General features: G+C 54.0%; 1 protein-coding gene across 4 annotated transcripts; it reads left to right on the top strand.

Moving 5' to 3' along the window:
- Positions 1–3,686: 3,686 nt before the first annotated feature.
- Positions 3,687–13,196, top strand: LDLRAD1 (low density lipoprotein receptor class A domain containing 1). Of its 4 annotated transcripts, none has more exons than XM_037161688.2 (6): positions 3,687–4,072; positions 4,488–4,581; positions 7,125–7,220; positions 9,225–9,362; positions 11,125–11,253; positions 12,679–13,196. In XM_037161688.2, exons 1-6 carry the CDS (start codon positions 4,052–4,054, stop codon positions 12,825–12,827), a joined length of 627 nt encoding a protein of 208 aa, XP_037017583.2. In that variant the 5' UTR covers positions 3,687–4,051; the 3' UTR covers positions 12,828–13,196. The 4 variants fall into 4 exon arrangements, with proteins under 4 accessions (XP_037017583.2, XP_037017577.2, XP_053511593.1 ...); XM_037161682.2 differs by having other exon boundaries at positions 7,092–7,220; XM_053655618.1 differs by having other exon boundaries at positions 7,092–7,220; positions 12,545–12,771.
- Positions 13,197–15,069: the final 1,873 nt, after the last annotated feature.

Genomic DNA, 15,069 nt, shown 5'->3' with positions numbered 1-15,069 from the left:
AAGCTAGATCTCTCTGTAAAAGCAGACAGACCAAGGCATCCAGAAACAATATCGTACCCTCAAAGGCTGGAAAAGACGTTCACATGTGTGCGCTCACTTCGTCCTCTCGACAACTCTGAGGTAAGTATTCTTATCCCCATTCTTCAGAGGAGAAAACTGAGGCTTAGAAAGGCAGTGATTGACCCCCTTCAATTCAAAATTTATTTGTCAGAGTCGATAAAAACCAGGTCTGTCTGACTCAAGCTGGGGTTCGCCAATCTCATGTCCATAGGGTCTCTCCTAGCCACAGCCGGGCTGAGATGGAATCCCAGGCCATAAGAGATATAGGGAAAGGTAAATCCAGGGGAGCAGGAGAGTCAAAGAAAGCTTTACAAAGTGAGACTTCCACCTGGTTCCAGGCAATGATGGACTTAGAAAGATGGAGCCAGCAGAAGTCACTCTAAGTAAGTGACAAGCTATAGACAGGGAGAGATGTATAACTCATGTAACAAATGACTTGAACTCAGCATAAAGAAATTCATGAATCAGTAAGAAAAAGACAAATCGCCCACGAAAGAGTGGGAAAGATGCAAAAAAGCAATGCACCATGTAGGAAATCCACATGACCAATATATTTTTAGTGAAAGGGCAGCCTAACAGTGTGGCGTAGACCAGGGCTTCTCAAACTGTGTATTCAGATCTCCTGGGGATCTTGTTAAGACGCAGGGTCTTGTTTGGTAGATTTGGGGCGAGACCCGCCTCTAACCAGCTCCCAGACAGTGCAGATGCTGCTACTCTGAGGACCACACTTTTGCAGGGAGAGGGCACAGGTAGAGGGAAGGGTGTGAAGCTCCCAGGCTTGCCGCTCGGCTCTGCCACTTTGCAACTGTGCACCTTGGGCAGGTAATTTAATGTCTTTGTGCTTCAGTTTCCTCATCTGTAAAATGGAGATGACAAGAGTCTCCATCTTCTTTTCTTTTTTATTTTCTAAAATTGTATTTTTAGAGAGAGGGAAAATGAGGAAGAAAAAAGAGAGAGAAACATTGATGTGAGAGACATTGATTGGTTGCCTCTCTTACACGCCCCGACTGGAAACCCAACCCACGATCTAGGCACCTGACCTGACTGGGAATCGAACCCACGACCTTTCACTTTGCTGGACAATGCCTGACTGAGCCACACTGATTTGGGCAATAGTCCCCACGCTCTGTGGCTGGGAGGACTAAATGAGTTAACATAATGTAAAGCATGTTGTGCCGCATGTGGCAAAGGTAAGTACTCCATACATGTTAGCGACTGGTGGTAGCAGTAGGAATCACTAGAGAAGTGCAAACTGGCCGCACTGAGGTTTCACACCTACCGGACGGGCAGACGTGAGGGAGTCTGACGACTTCAGGGCTGGGAGACAAACACTCACACTGCTAGTGGAAGTGCAAATCGGCACGGTCACCAGGAAGAGCAGTTCAGTGGTATCAGCTACAGTTGAGGTGCCCCTGTGGTGTGATTCTAGGGGTGTGTGTGTCTAGAGAGCAGCAGTGCGTAAAAACCAGCCACTGGAAGCATACGTGGCCCGTTTAGGGAATGGTTGGCTTTGGGGAGGGAGGAAAGGGAATACAATTGGGGGGAAGAAAAAATGCTCTTTCAATTTTGCTATACTTAACAGAAAAAAACTCTGAAGAAAAAGTAACTAAATTTTAACATTTGTTAACCCTGAATGGTGGGTAACATAACATTTGTTACGTTATTCTTTCTACTTTTTTGCATTTTTCTTAAGTTTTTGAAACTTCTTTTCTAGGAGGAGGAAGGGAGAAGTCGGAGCGTGGGAGAAGCAAGCGGGCAATGTTAGATGCCGGGTGTCGGGCGGGGCACTGCCTGTCTTCAGGAACGAGTGGAAAAGGGCTTTAAAGAGGCAGAGGAGGAAGCTGAAGCTCAGAGACGGGAAGGACCTATCTCCCGGAGGTCACGCAGCTAGTGGTGGAACCATTTGGACTATCAGCTCCAAAGTTTCTGCTCTTGCCAGAAGTTTATCCCAGTGCAGGTCGAGCAGACCCCAGCCATGGCCAAGGAAGCCCAGCAGGGCGGAGGCGGAGGTTGCACAACGCAGCCCAAGCGTTTCTTCTCCAAGGTACCACCTGGCAGTCAATCCAGGAAGTTCTGCGATCGAGGCAGCAGGGCCTCTCCTCCATCTTGCCAGGACCCCCTGCTGCCCCTCACACAAGGCTTCTCGGTGGCGCCCTGAGCCAGAGGAGAGATGCGATGCTTCCAGCGTAGCCAGATGTGGCCATACCTGCACTGGGCCAGGATTCCAGAGGAAGGGACATTTCCACATTCCTACAGAGTCTTTTAATAAAGAAACACTTAAGAATCAGAGGCCAGGAAATCCAGAGATTGAAAGGCATGCGTCAGTCCAGAAACAGTGAATGGTCATTATGTGTGATACCACTGTTCACTCTTTCACCCATGGCAAGACATCTCTAATCAATCATTAAACTCCGAGTCCTCACCTCAGAATCCTTCTGAACCCCCTGTTCCAGACACCCTCTATACTCAGTTGAAGTGGGCATGCAAAATGAAGTCTAGTTGGCATCTTTAGCAGGTGCTATGGGTGCCCTGCCCATGCCCTCAGCCCTTTTTATTTCAGGGCTTATCAGCCTGGCTCCCAGCTGCCAACACTGGCATCTCCTTGCCTAAGGCAGGACAGTGGTGCCAGGAATGAATACCCCCTGGCAGTTCTCAGCCAATGACTTGCAAGAGCTGGCAAGTAAAGCCCCGGTTCCCTTAGTCTTGGGACCTGATTATGGGGATCTCCAAATGGAGATGCCCCCTTTGTCTAATCTGATTGTTACATCTTCTGGACTCGGGGACTGCGGCTCAGAGCAGCCAGGACCAGTGGCGGGGCTCTCATGGGGACCCTGTTCCCCTGACCTAGGCATTACCCTTTCCCAGTGCTGCGGCCCCTGTGTCTATCCATCCCACTACACCCTGGGGGGCTGGGCAGTCTATATCCCAGTGAAAAAGAAAAGACTTGTCACAGGCTAGATAACCCATGGGCATCAGAAGCAGGCTGCAGCCCTGGCTGCTGTGGCTCAGTGTTCTGAGCACAGGCTTAAGAACCAAAAGGTGGCGGGTTCAATTCCCAGTCAGGGCACATGCCTGGGTTGCAGGCCAGGTACCCAGTAGGGGGCACATGAGCAGCAACCACACATTGATGTTTCCCTCTCTCTTTCCCTTCTCCTCTCTCTAAAAATAAGTCAATAAAATCTTAAAAAAAAAAAGAAGCAGGGTGCAGACAGACCCTCCCTGGAGCCCCCGTGGACGCCTCTCCTTTCGTGGTCTGGGGCCTCTGGCCAGTCCCTTAATCTCCCAGGGCCTTGGTCTCCTCAGCAGAAGAATCAGGCTGCGGGGGAACCCATACCTCATGGGGTGGGCTTACCTCAGTCAGCCCTCCTTCATCATAGCTACCATCTCCAGAAAAATTTAAATGCACATGGTCACTTTTTTAAAAGAAAACTATTTAAAATTACATTTCCTTTATAATTTTAGTGGAAACTGCATATTCTTTCAACCTAGGTTACTTAATTAATGGAACAGAACATCGATGGGGAAATGACTCCCGCTTTTCAGCCATGGGAGTGTTAATTCCGAGCATTCCTGCCTGGACCTGCCCAGTATTTCATGCAGCTGGGGGCCTGAGGTCCTCCAGTCTCATCACTGATGTGGAGGAAAACGCACATCCTGAGAAGCCCCCCGGACTGAGTGACGTGAGGGCCGTTTCTCTCCATAGGTCGGCCTCTGTCTGTCAAGGGGGGACGAGGAGGAGTCTGACAACCTTGGCTGCACTGCCAGCAGACCACAGAATGAGGAAAGGCTGAGCAGGACCACGGCCCTCCGGCCCCTTCCTGCAGCTGGCAGGCAGCCTGGGAAGGGACTGCCCACAGGAAGGGTGCAGCCAGGCAGGGCCTCCCGGGCACCCTCCTCCAGGCTGCCCTGGTGACCAGGCAGGGAACCGAGCTGTGTTCTACACACCAGCGCAGTGCCCAGAGCTGAGAGCTGAGCGCTGGGGACCGGAGACATGAACAAGATCTTCCCCCAGGTAAGATCTGCCTGAGACGGCTCCTGACCCAGGGCAGCCAGCCTGGGATAGGGGTGGGCAATAAAGGGGGTGGATATTGAGATGGCTCAGCTCCCCACTGCTCCAGAGCAAGTGGGGGGATCCATCCACATGATGGGAGGGGCATCAGGGAAAGCCTCTCTGAGGAGGAGCCACCTCAGCTGGTTTGAAGGCTGAATGTTTACAGGGGACCATGGGGACAAAGGCATTGCAGGCAGAAGGCACAGTACAAGCAAAGGTGTGGGAGTGTGAAGGAAGCATGACGAGTTTTCTGTGTGCGGGGCCAGTGGGTCCAGCTAAGGCTCTCGGTGACTTTGTGAAAAACTCTTTGGTGTGGCTCCCTGAGGCCGGACTTCACCTCGCCTAAGCCCACTCCTCACTGTGTTCTCTCGGGCAGGCGGAGGTCAATGGCAAAGCTGCTGCTGGAACCGACGTCCTTCCTGGGGACGAAGGCAAAGGGCAGGGGGCAGTGCCCTGCAGGATCTCCCCAGGTAGGGCTCCCCGAGGTTGGGCCGGTGCACAAGAGGCACAAGAGAGCACCCTAAGGTTCCCCCTGTCCCTCAGACCCCCGTGTTGATGTCATTCACCTTCATCTTCCTGGCCAGCCATGCTGACAGCCAGCTGCTTGATGGGGTTGCTCATCTCTTCATGCACAAGCATTCATTGAGCACCTGTTGTATACTGCCTACCTCACAGGTACTGCGCCATATACGGAGTCCACCTGAAACCCATAAAGGAAAGATCTCTGGAGCCAAATACTTGACCCAGTGATTGACCTGGGCAATTCTCTTAACTACTGAGGGATAAAGTAGGTGGGACCACACACTTATTTAGCACCTGCTGTGTGCCAGTGACTTGTGTGACTAGAACAGTTCAAAGGAAGGAACACACATTGGTTGACTCAACTGCATCTGACCGAAGATCCAGAAAGGCAGACACTCAACGTGTCTGTGAAGGGCCTTGCTGCCTGGCCCCTTTTAGTCCGTAGACCAGCGCTGAGAGGGGTCCGGTTGTGGGGCAGTAACAGAGGAGGCAGCTGAGGCTAAGAGGGGTCGGGTTGCTTGGCCAAGCTGGGATCCCTCACAGCTGAGAGGTGGGAGAGACAGGGTTTGAGTTCATACTGGAGTTGATCTGGTTGCAAAGCCCCGGTGCCTTTGTTGCCCCGCAGTGGGGGTGTTGATTTCCGAGTCCTGGCTCCTAGTGGGTGTGGTTGTGGAACAGTGGCCTCTTTTCCCATCTGTCCACAGTGGGGATTGGCGCCTCAGGACCTTCCCGCTCTGGAGAGCAGGATCGTCACCTGGGCGTGGGCCTCAGTTCTGCCTGAGTCTCTCCTGTGGCCCATCTTGCCCACGGCCTGCGCTGCGCAAATATTTGAGGAGTGCCTGCGTGGCCGATCCGGGCGTTCTAGCCCAGATTCCCATGGTCTTGTCTCTCTGGATACTGGAGCTTCCCCTGTGTTTGCTGACAACAAGGAAACCACCCGATAGGGCCTGAGGGGGTGTCGGTTTTAGATTTATGCCGTATCTCCTACTATCATCTCCTTCCCAGCACACACCCACCCCAGGCTCCCGCCACACCAGGCCACTCGTTGTCCGCCCCCCAACACCACCCACAAGGCCTTTTCTCCTCCGGTACTCTGTCTACCCGGAGTGCTCTCTTCTTACACACTCCCCTCCCCTGCTGGTGGAAATTCCATGGCACTTTGCTCACAGGCCCTAAACCACACTGACTGCCTGGCTCTGTGAGCTGCGCAGGGGCAGATCTTACCAGCAGGCGAGCAAAATGGACGGCTCCACAAATACGAGTGGAATGGATGGAAATGGCCTGCCCTGCCCTGAACTGGGGCCCTTCCTAGTCTCCTGGAGCCCTGGATCAGAATATTCACACAGCAGCTACTGCGGTCCCCCTGCCCCTGGGCTGGATCCTGGGGACACAGATGCTCCCGACCCACCCTGCTTCTTTCTCTGGAATAACTGGGGTCCAGGGGACAGCAGTTGTACCCACACTCCCCTTCTGACCTGCCCATGCTTTGCCTTCTAAATGCACTGCAAACTCTCAGAGGGCAACGACCTGAGCTATGACTGCCTTTGTGTACTCTACAGAGCAGGACACCTAGTAGGTCCTCAATACACTTTCCTTCATTATTTCACAAGCAAGCAAAAATGAAAGGAGCAAAGCAAGTTAAAGGAGCAAGATGTTTCCTATTACAGTAATTTCCACAATTGCTTAGGGTACAGCTTTGGCACGTAGTAGGTGCTCAGTAAACACTAACAATAGCTAAAACCTTTATAGCACTTCCTACACCAAGCACTGTTTTAATATATTCACTAGCTTAATCCTCTCGGCAGCCCTGTGGTAGGTGTGATGACCTCCATTTTCCACATAAGGAATCAAGCAGAGAAGTGATGTCTCAGTGGGGCCGGGCTGGGGAGCAGGGCAGCTGGGCATCCAGCCAGCATCCTGGCAGGCTGCGGAGTGAACAATCACTTGGCACATGGAAAGGGCTCTGGCTTGGCAGCAAATAGCTGTGAACTCGCATCTCAGCTCCACACGAGGCGACCTGAACTTTGCCTTCTCTGAGCCTCGGTGTCCTCATCTATAAAATGTTGCTTTGGAAAATGAGAACAATGGCTATATAGAAGGGCCTGCTATCGTTTCTGCCCCATGATCAGGGCCCAGAAAGCAGGTGTCCATTTCTGACTGCCTCCTGAGGAGGCAGCAGTGTTTGCGGAAGGATGGAGTACAAGGCCGGTGGAGCAGAGGCCTGGGACCCTCTGTATGCCAACTGCCGCCCACTAGCTATGGAACCAGGGCCAGGGACTGGCGCTCAGTGGGGCTGGGCCCACAGGCAGAACTGAGAGCATCATGGCCCCTTCTCCAGGGAACCTCTTTGTGCCCCCGGACACCCAGGCGGGGACAGGCCACTTACGGGAAGGGTCAGAGGAGGGGATCCCTGAGCCCTGGCACTGGCTGCTGCACCACTGGTTTCCCGCCCCCACAGCGGGCGCCACGCCCCTCTGCTGCTCTCGCCCAGGCGCCTGCCTCTCGGCCTTCCTGCTGCTCCTGCTGGCAACTCTTGCAGCCCTGATTGCCTTGGTTACCATCTTTGGATCCCCACCACGTACACCAGGTCAGGGTGGTCAAGAGAGGGCGGGTCCGACTTGCTGGGAGGGGATGGGGTGCAGAGACGTGGGGGAACCCTGGCCCTGCCTGGTTTCTCCGTGAAGTGACTTTTGGATAACTTCTTAGCATGTGTGCACAGACTCAGGCACACAAACTGACATTAACATGTCTCCATGTCTCGGAGTCTCCATTTACATACCTGTAATATGAACTATTGAGAGGTCCCAGCTCTGATGACCCACCTCCTCCAGGAAGCCTGCCCTGACCTCCAGGCTGGGTTAGCCTGCCTCTTCCCCTGGCCTGTGTCCTGGGTGGCGCCATCCATTTGTGTGTCTGTCTCCATCAGACAGGGTAAGAGTGTGTCTGACCCTTTCCCGGGGGCCCAGTTACAGTCCCAACATGGCCCCTGCCCTCACAGAGCTAATGGTTTGGAGAGTGACATAAATGTTAGCTAAATAATCACACTGAGGCAAGGTTAATGGGACGCTGAGAATCCGGAATAGGGCCTCTGACCCAGTCCAGGAGTCAGACGGGGCACCTGGAAAGTGAAAGGGAGCTGAGGCCAGAAGGGGAAGTGGGAATTGGTTAGAGGAAGGGGTGGCAGGGAAAGCATCCCAGGCTCAGGGAACTCAGGCCTGGCGTCCCTAGGGTGGGAGGAAACATGAGGAAAAGGGAGGGAGACTGCACAAGGGCCAGTGGTCACGGGGCTAGATCCGTGGGCAGGGCCAGGGGCCTAGGGCCTCAAAGGCTGCACTGGGGAGGGAAGTCTCTGTCTAGAGTGTGATGGGCGGGGCTGAGCTCGCTGGGTGCAGGTGTCGCTACATCTCCCTTTCTGACGCAGGGCTCTGTAGCCGGGCTGGGTGTGTGAGGGACAAGGTGAGGGAGGGGTAAACCCGCAGCTCTGCATGCCTGTGCAGAGGCACGGGCGCCTGGGACAGGCGTGCATCCTTGAGGAGCTGGATTCCTGTGCCTGTGTGTGCACACATGTGCCTCTGTGTCCATCTGTGTGGTGCATGTCTGCATGTGCGTGTACATGTCTGTGTGCTTATGTGTGCGTGTGTCTGTGTGTGCATGTGCATTGGTGTGTGCGTGTGACAATGTGAGGGTTTCTGAGAGTAGGTCCCCCTCATGTGAGCGGGGACCTGGGTCCCCTGTGCCCAGGCACACATGCACAAACCACTCTTCCATTTGTGGCCTGTGGGGCTGGGGTGACCTCCCGGCTCATCTGACAGTTTCTCTCCTTCACTTCTTTGTAGCAGCTCCTGGGGCTGCGGGAGGACTGTCAGAAGGGCAGAGGTGTTCAGATGCCGCCCAGTATTCCTGGACACTGGGGAGGCAGCCCCAGCCTCGGGAAAGCTCTGGGTCAGCAGGCCTGGGTTGTGAGCTGTGCCGGGGCCCATCACACTTCTTGAGTCTTCCTTTTCTCATGTGTGAAATGGGGCTAATGGTGGTGCTTCCAGAGGGAGTAGGAAAACGGTAGAGCAAAGCCGTGCCAGTGCTTTGCTTTGTAGACTGTGAAGGTGTGGCCAGGTGCACTCCTACGGAGCGATGACCTGACAGCCCCAGGCCAGGCCCAGCGGATTGTCTCTGGTTAGCTGGCCTGGTGCCGGGGGCTCCGCCATGAAAGTCGCTTTGCTGCTGGAGCCCCATCCTCAGAGCCACCTGCGAGCCTGTCCACGGCTCTCAGTGAAGGAGGGAACCATGACCTACTCGGCGCACTCCGTGTTCTGGGGTTATGGAAGTCTCCCAGCAGTCTTCTGGGTGTCTGATATGGTCCCTGTTTTGCAGACAAGAAACCTGACGCTCAGAGAGGTCCAGTCATTTGCCCAAGGTCACTCAGCCGGCAAATGGTAGAGCTGGGACTTAGGCCTCCGGTGCCGAGCCCAGTATCCTCCTCGCTGCCCCCGCCCTTCAGGCCAGCTCAGTGAGGGTGGTGTCTCAGGTGTGGGAACTTTGTGATGCCCTTGTGAGCATCATCCTTGACCTTCCGGGGCCACCTCTACCCACTCAGTGGCCCAGGCCTGTGTGACACTGACAAACAGGACAGGCTTCCTGTGCCATGACCGGAGGAGCTGCATCTCGGCCAGCAGTGTCTGTGATGGCGTCCGCACCTGTCCCCACGGCGAGGACGAGGACGAGACCTTGTGCCGTGAGTACTGCCCAGTCTGGCCCCTGCCCCTGACCCGAATGGGCCTTCCAGGGCCCTCTGGGGTTGCCCCTCCAACTCTCACTATCCCTGCAGCAAAAATGAAGTTCAATCATCCCTGAAATTACCAGGTACCTTTGTGTCCTCAGGCCTTTGCTTATATGGTACCCTCAGCCAGGAGCACCTCTCCCCCAACACACATATGTGGATGCCCATGTTAAGGAATGGCTTCACTGTGTACATCTTCATCCCAGAGAATCTGTATTCAAACTTCATGGCAGAGTTCAAGGGTTACCTCCACCAGGAAGCCTTCCCTGACTCTCAAACAAGGTTAAACTTCCTCCTCTGGGCTCCCACATCCCCTGTGCTTCCCAGTGTCCCAGCCCTAGTCACCTTGTCACCCTCAACTGGCATATTTGACATGACCATCAGGCTGTAAGCTCCTCAGGTCAGGCCTGGTCTGCTTGACTTTGGGTCCCCGTGCCTGGCACACAGGGTATTCGGAATGATTTGCTGAATGAATGATGGAATGAGTGAGTAAATGAATGAATGAATGGGAGGATCTTGTCCCAGACCTTAAAGACCTGATGATTCTCAGGAGAAAGGAGCCAGGCCCTTTGCCTGGAGGAGGGAGAGAGCTTGGTAAGTTGGAGTGGGTGGAGAAGGGGAGCCAATGAGGGGAGAGTCATTGCATCATAAATCCTCAAGACAAAAAAGAGAACTTAAAAGTTATCTAGCTATGTCCCAGTTCATGCCCAAATTCCCCTGACAACAAACCCAGCAGAGGCCCCCAAGCTTCAGCTTGCATAGTCCTGGGACGGGGAGCTCACTACCATTTGAGGCAGCTGCTCCCATCATTGCATGGTTTTTCCATGGGAATGTCTCCCACTGGCACCCTTGACGGCTTCCAGCTCTGCCCTCTCATCAACCCCTGCCCACCACAAACTGGATCTTAATCTGTCTCCATGACGGTGGCACTGCATGAATTTGGAGCCACTGCTCTTTTGCCCCACGTAGGTGTCCCCTTCCCTGGGCCACACTCTGAACTCCCAGTCCTTCCCCTTATGATGGATCTTCCCCATTCCACCAGCATTCCACAGAACACGCATCATGTCCGTCTTCCTGGACAGGCTCCAGAACATTCATGACACTTCTGACCGGCTCTGGCTAGTCCAAGGAACAAAGGCTTTCCCCCCTCCCACGTCTGGGTTATACCTCTAGTGACGTGGCCTGAGTTTGTGTTAGTTTTTGGTAGCCTTGCCACACTGCTGCCTAAAACAGAACACACTTTCAGGTAAAGTGCTGTAACTCCCTCTCACACGGTATGTGAACTCACACCCTCTGAGTTCTGGGACCCAAGTGCAAGACTTCACATTTATTCTTGTTATGTTCCAGTTGGAGAAGACGTCGTGGAGATGAAGGAACTTGAACCTGGACTTGACTGGAATGGTTTAGGATAGGTGTCAAGGAGCACATTCCTGGAGGGAGGACAGTGCAGGCGGTGGTGTGGGGTGGGGATGCATGAGAGCTGTGCAGGGAATGAGGAAGGGAGAGGCAGGGCTCTGGGCGTCTTGCTGGAAGAATGCATTTCTCCTTTGACTTGACCTCCTCCCTGGGAAACCTTCTCCTTGGGCCCTTCCTAGGGTGGGTGCGCAGTGACACTGAGTTCGGCAACAGCCAAGGTGACCAGGACCATCCGCCTCCAGATATCCCTGAGCCAGCTGTGGCAGATGCGGGTTTCCTCCTGCCCCATCTTCCTCTGTAGGAGATGTGCCCCAGAGTCTTCCCCAGTTCCTTGTGGCCCGATGCGGAGACCCAGCCTCCTGGATCTACTCAGACCAGAGGTGTGATGGAACCAACCACTGTGGGGACTGCTCGGATGAACTGATCCCAGGTACGGGTCTGAGCATGGGCTGGGCTGGGCTGGGCTGAGCAGGTGGCTGGGTAGCGACTAGAGAGCAGAGGTTGACCAGGGAATCTCCGAGGTTCCCCTTGCATCCTCTGCTTGCCTCCTAGAAAGAAGTTTCCACCCCCTTCTTGGATGCCTCCAGTGTCAGGTTGCTCACTACTATACCAAATGACTCCCACTGGAGCTTTATTCTTCTGTGGTGGGGAACTTAACAGATAAGGAAACTGGGGCTCAGAAGGTAATTGGGCAAGAACTATGTATGTGGCCCAACTGGGCTTTGAATCCGGGCTTCCCTAACCCCCTCTTCACCTCCCAACAACCCTGTGAGTAAAACAGGGCAGGAACCACTGACCCTACTTTGTATGTAAGCAAACAGACCAGAGAGGAGAAGGAACTTAATACAGCGAATGACAGGAAGGGAAGTTGGGACGGCCTCCCTGACTCCCGGTCTCCCGACTCCAAGTCGGGCCTCTTTTCACTGTCCCGGTGTTCAACCCGCAGACATGGCCTGAGCGCTGCCTGGGGCTGGGCCTGTGCCAGGCCCTGCGGGAGGATGGTCAGGAGTCAAACGTGAGTCCTGCCCACTGGACTCCCATCCTGCTGCTGCCAAAAGGAAGTGACGAGGACCTGGGGAGGCTTTTTAAGGGAAGGGAGCATGTAAGCATCAAGGGAGGCAGTGTTCAAGCAGACCTTAGAGAATGGACAGGATTTCATTTTATTTTGTTTTAAAGATTTTTTAAAATTTATTTCTTTTTAAATTTTACATATTTACTTTTAGAGACAGGAAGGGAGGGAGAAAAAGAGATAGTGAAACATCAGTGTGTGGTTGCCTCTCATGCGCCCCCTACTGGGGACCCAGCCCACAACCCAGACATGTGCCCTGACTGGGAATCAACACAGGGACACCTTGGTTCTCCAACTGGCACCCGGTCCACTGAGCCATTCCACCCAGGGCTGGACAGGGTTTTAACAGGCAGAGGCTGGACATGCAGGGAAGAGTGCTGGAGGCCTAGGGTTCAGGGCAAAGGGGGGAAGTCTATGAGGCACGCCGAGGGAGTTTTAAGTGGGCTGGTGTGGCTGAGTCAGGGTGAGCGGGGAGGATGGGCTGGGGTAGACAGTGTGCGCTGACCATCAATATTTGAACACTGACCATGTGCCTGGCACTATTCCTTAATAACAACCTTGAGCAGATGAAGAAACTGAGGCTCAGACAAGGTAAGAGACTTGCCCGAGGTCACACAGCTGTAAATCGGGATTTAGACTCTCTCTCCCACAGGGAAACAAGGACAACAGTCAACCCATGCCAGATGGGACGGGGTCTGGGGAGCCATGGCAGGAGTCAGAGTTGGGGAGTGCCCTGGACATTCCAGGGCACCACAGCTGCTCTTCTGCCGTCTCTTGTTCCTCCAGTGACTGCCTGCCCACCCTGCGGCCCCGGGTGGTGGCGCTGCCCCTCGACCCTCTTCAAGTACTGCGGCTGTGTCCCAAGGAGCCTCTGCCGGGACGGCGTGCAGCACTGCTTTGACTGGTCTGATGAGGACTCCTGCCCGGGCCCCTAGCTGGGCGCCCAGGCCAGAGCAGGAGGCTGGCTGAGTGACACCGATGAGCCTCCGAATGAGCATCCGATCGAAGAACACGAGGGCAGGAAGGAGCCTAAAGTTCATCTAGTGAAATCTAGACACTGTGGTCTCCGAAAAAGACTTGCCCCTCCTGCTTTCAAAATGTTCAGCCTCTCCTTGAATCCCTCCAGTGACAGGGAGCTCATTACCAAAGATGAGGGGAAACTGCTCCCACGATTTTAGGCTTGCTTCAGGGGCCACACAGAGGAAATTTGCTCCTCTGCTCTAAGACAGACTCACAGATTTTGACCTCGTTACCCCTTGGAAAGACGACAAGTCTGGAGTTCAAACATTCAGCCGAGGAATTTAGCCCTTGTGTGGCGCGTATACTGCTTCCTGCGTCTTTGTACCTAAGGCGGATATTGCTGGGTTTACCTATAGCTTCAGCATCTTTCTCGTCTCAGTAATCAGGTCCTGTTGGCTGACCACGGGACGTCTCACCTGCCGGGGGAAGCCCTCCAGGCGGCTCTGAGCTGTAGAGTAGAAGGTCTGGAGAAAGAGCAGCTCTTCCGTCCGTCCCGCTCTCCACCCTGTGCCCAGTGCCCAACAATCCACCCAGGTTTCTTGTAGTAGGGGTTGTATTTTGACCCCAGAGCCTGAGTGAATGAGTCATTTCTCTCCATACCTTTCCAGCTTTCCAGCCCCTAGACACACAAGGATCGTTGCTCCCAGTAAGGAGATGAGGGAGCTGAGGCCTGGAGGGAGAAATGACTCGCTGAGGATCATACAGCAAAGTCAGTGCTGAAACTAGGATCAAACATATTCTGTGGGGTCCCAACCCTAAAACCTTACCCGCTACCAATATGATTGTGTCTTGGCTTGCGGGGGGAAGCGAGGCACACAGAGTCCCTGTGGGGTATTTTTAAAATTAGCTTTGTGGTCACAAAGTGAGACTTGGAATCTGGCCAGCAAGAAGGTTCCTACTGAGGGGGACAGACCTATCCCCACTGCAAACTAATGAAATCCATTTTGTGTACCAGCCTTGTGTGAGTTATGGACTGAAAATGGCCATCTGGGAGACAGGTGAGCTCTGGTTCACTCATCGCTTGATGAAGAGTCTTTACACACCTGCTCTGGGCCAAGCTGGGTGCCAGCCACCAGGGAAGGAAGAGACCTGAGTCCCAGCGTGACAGGAGGGTGAGATATCATGGAGAAGGCAGCTCCTCCTACAGAAGGATTGGGGGACAGCAGGAAACACTAGGCTGAGGGTACTGAAGAGGGGCCTCTGGGAGCCAGGACATGATCACGGACCTGACCCTGATGAACCGAGGACCAGCTCCTAGAATGGGTCACCTCAGGGATTCTGCCCTGGGTTAGGGTTAGGGTTAGGCCTAGGGTTAAGGTCAGGGTAAAATTTAGGGTTAGTGTTAGGGCTAGGTTAGGGTACTCTGCAGCAGGGCGAGCACCCACTTCCCGGCAGGGAGTGGCGGTGCTGTGGTTGGGCCTCAAGGGAGAGAAGTGAGTGGGCCTTCGTGGTCAGCCAGTCCCAGGCTCCTTCAGTGGCCTGTGGCTCTTCTCCAAAAACTCCCAGAGGCACCAGCATCACCATTGCGCATCATTTTAGCCTTCCCTCCCAACCAAGCCCATGCATGGGCCCCTTGGGGTACAGAGCGTCATTTTACAGGATGGAGAAGCCAAGGCTGAGACCTACTCATCCGGGTCCACTCAGCATGTCAGTAGCAGCACACGGGCTACAAGCCAGGTTTCTTTTCTTTTTAACATATAATGAAATGTGTTGGGGTGGCATGGGTTAGTAATGGTGCCTAAGTTTCAGGTGCACGGTTCTGTCATACAGCATCTGTACATTGCCCTGTGTGCCACAGTCTAGCCTTGTTCATCACCAAATGTTTGACCCCCTTTACCCTCTTAATCCTCCCCCATCCCTCTTCCCCTCTGGTAGCCACCATACTGTTGTCTGTGAGTATGAGTTTGTTTGTTTTATATCCTCCCTGAGTGAAATCACATGGTTTTGTCCTCTCCATCCCAGTTAATTTGCTTAGCACGATACTCTCAAGATCTAACTTGTTACGAATGTGAAAGCCAGGTGTCCAGGCACATACATTAGCACTTGCTGCGAGCGAGGCGCTGTGCTGAGAGCTTCACGTCTCATTCTCGCCACAACACTCTGAGGGAGACGCTGTTTTTCCACGAAGCTTGGACAGCCCAGGCAGCTCGTGGCAGG

The sequence above is a fragment of the Artibeus jamaicensis genome, unplaced genomic scaffold (assembly GCF_021234435.1).
Source record: "Artibeus jamaicensis isolate MK-2021 breed Jamaican fruit bat unplaced genomic scaffold, CSHL_Jam_final scaffold_1019, whole genome shotgun sequence".
Lineage (NCBI taxonomy): Eukaryota > Metazoa > Chordata > Mammalia > Chiroptera > Phyllostomidae > Artibeus > Artibeus jamaicensis.
The sequence above is the reverse complement of the archived record's forward strand: the minus strand, read 5'-3'. Positions and strand labels throughout refer to the sequence as shown.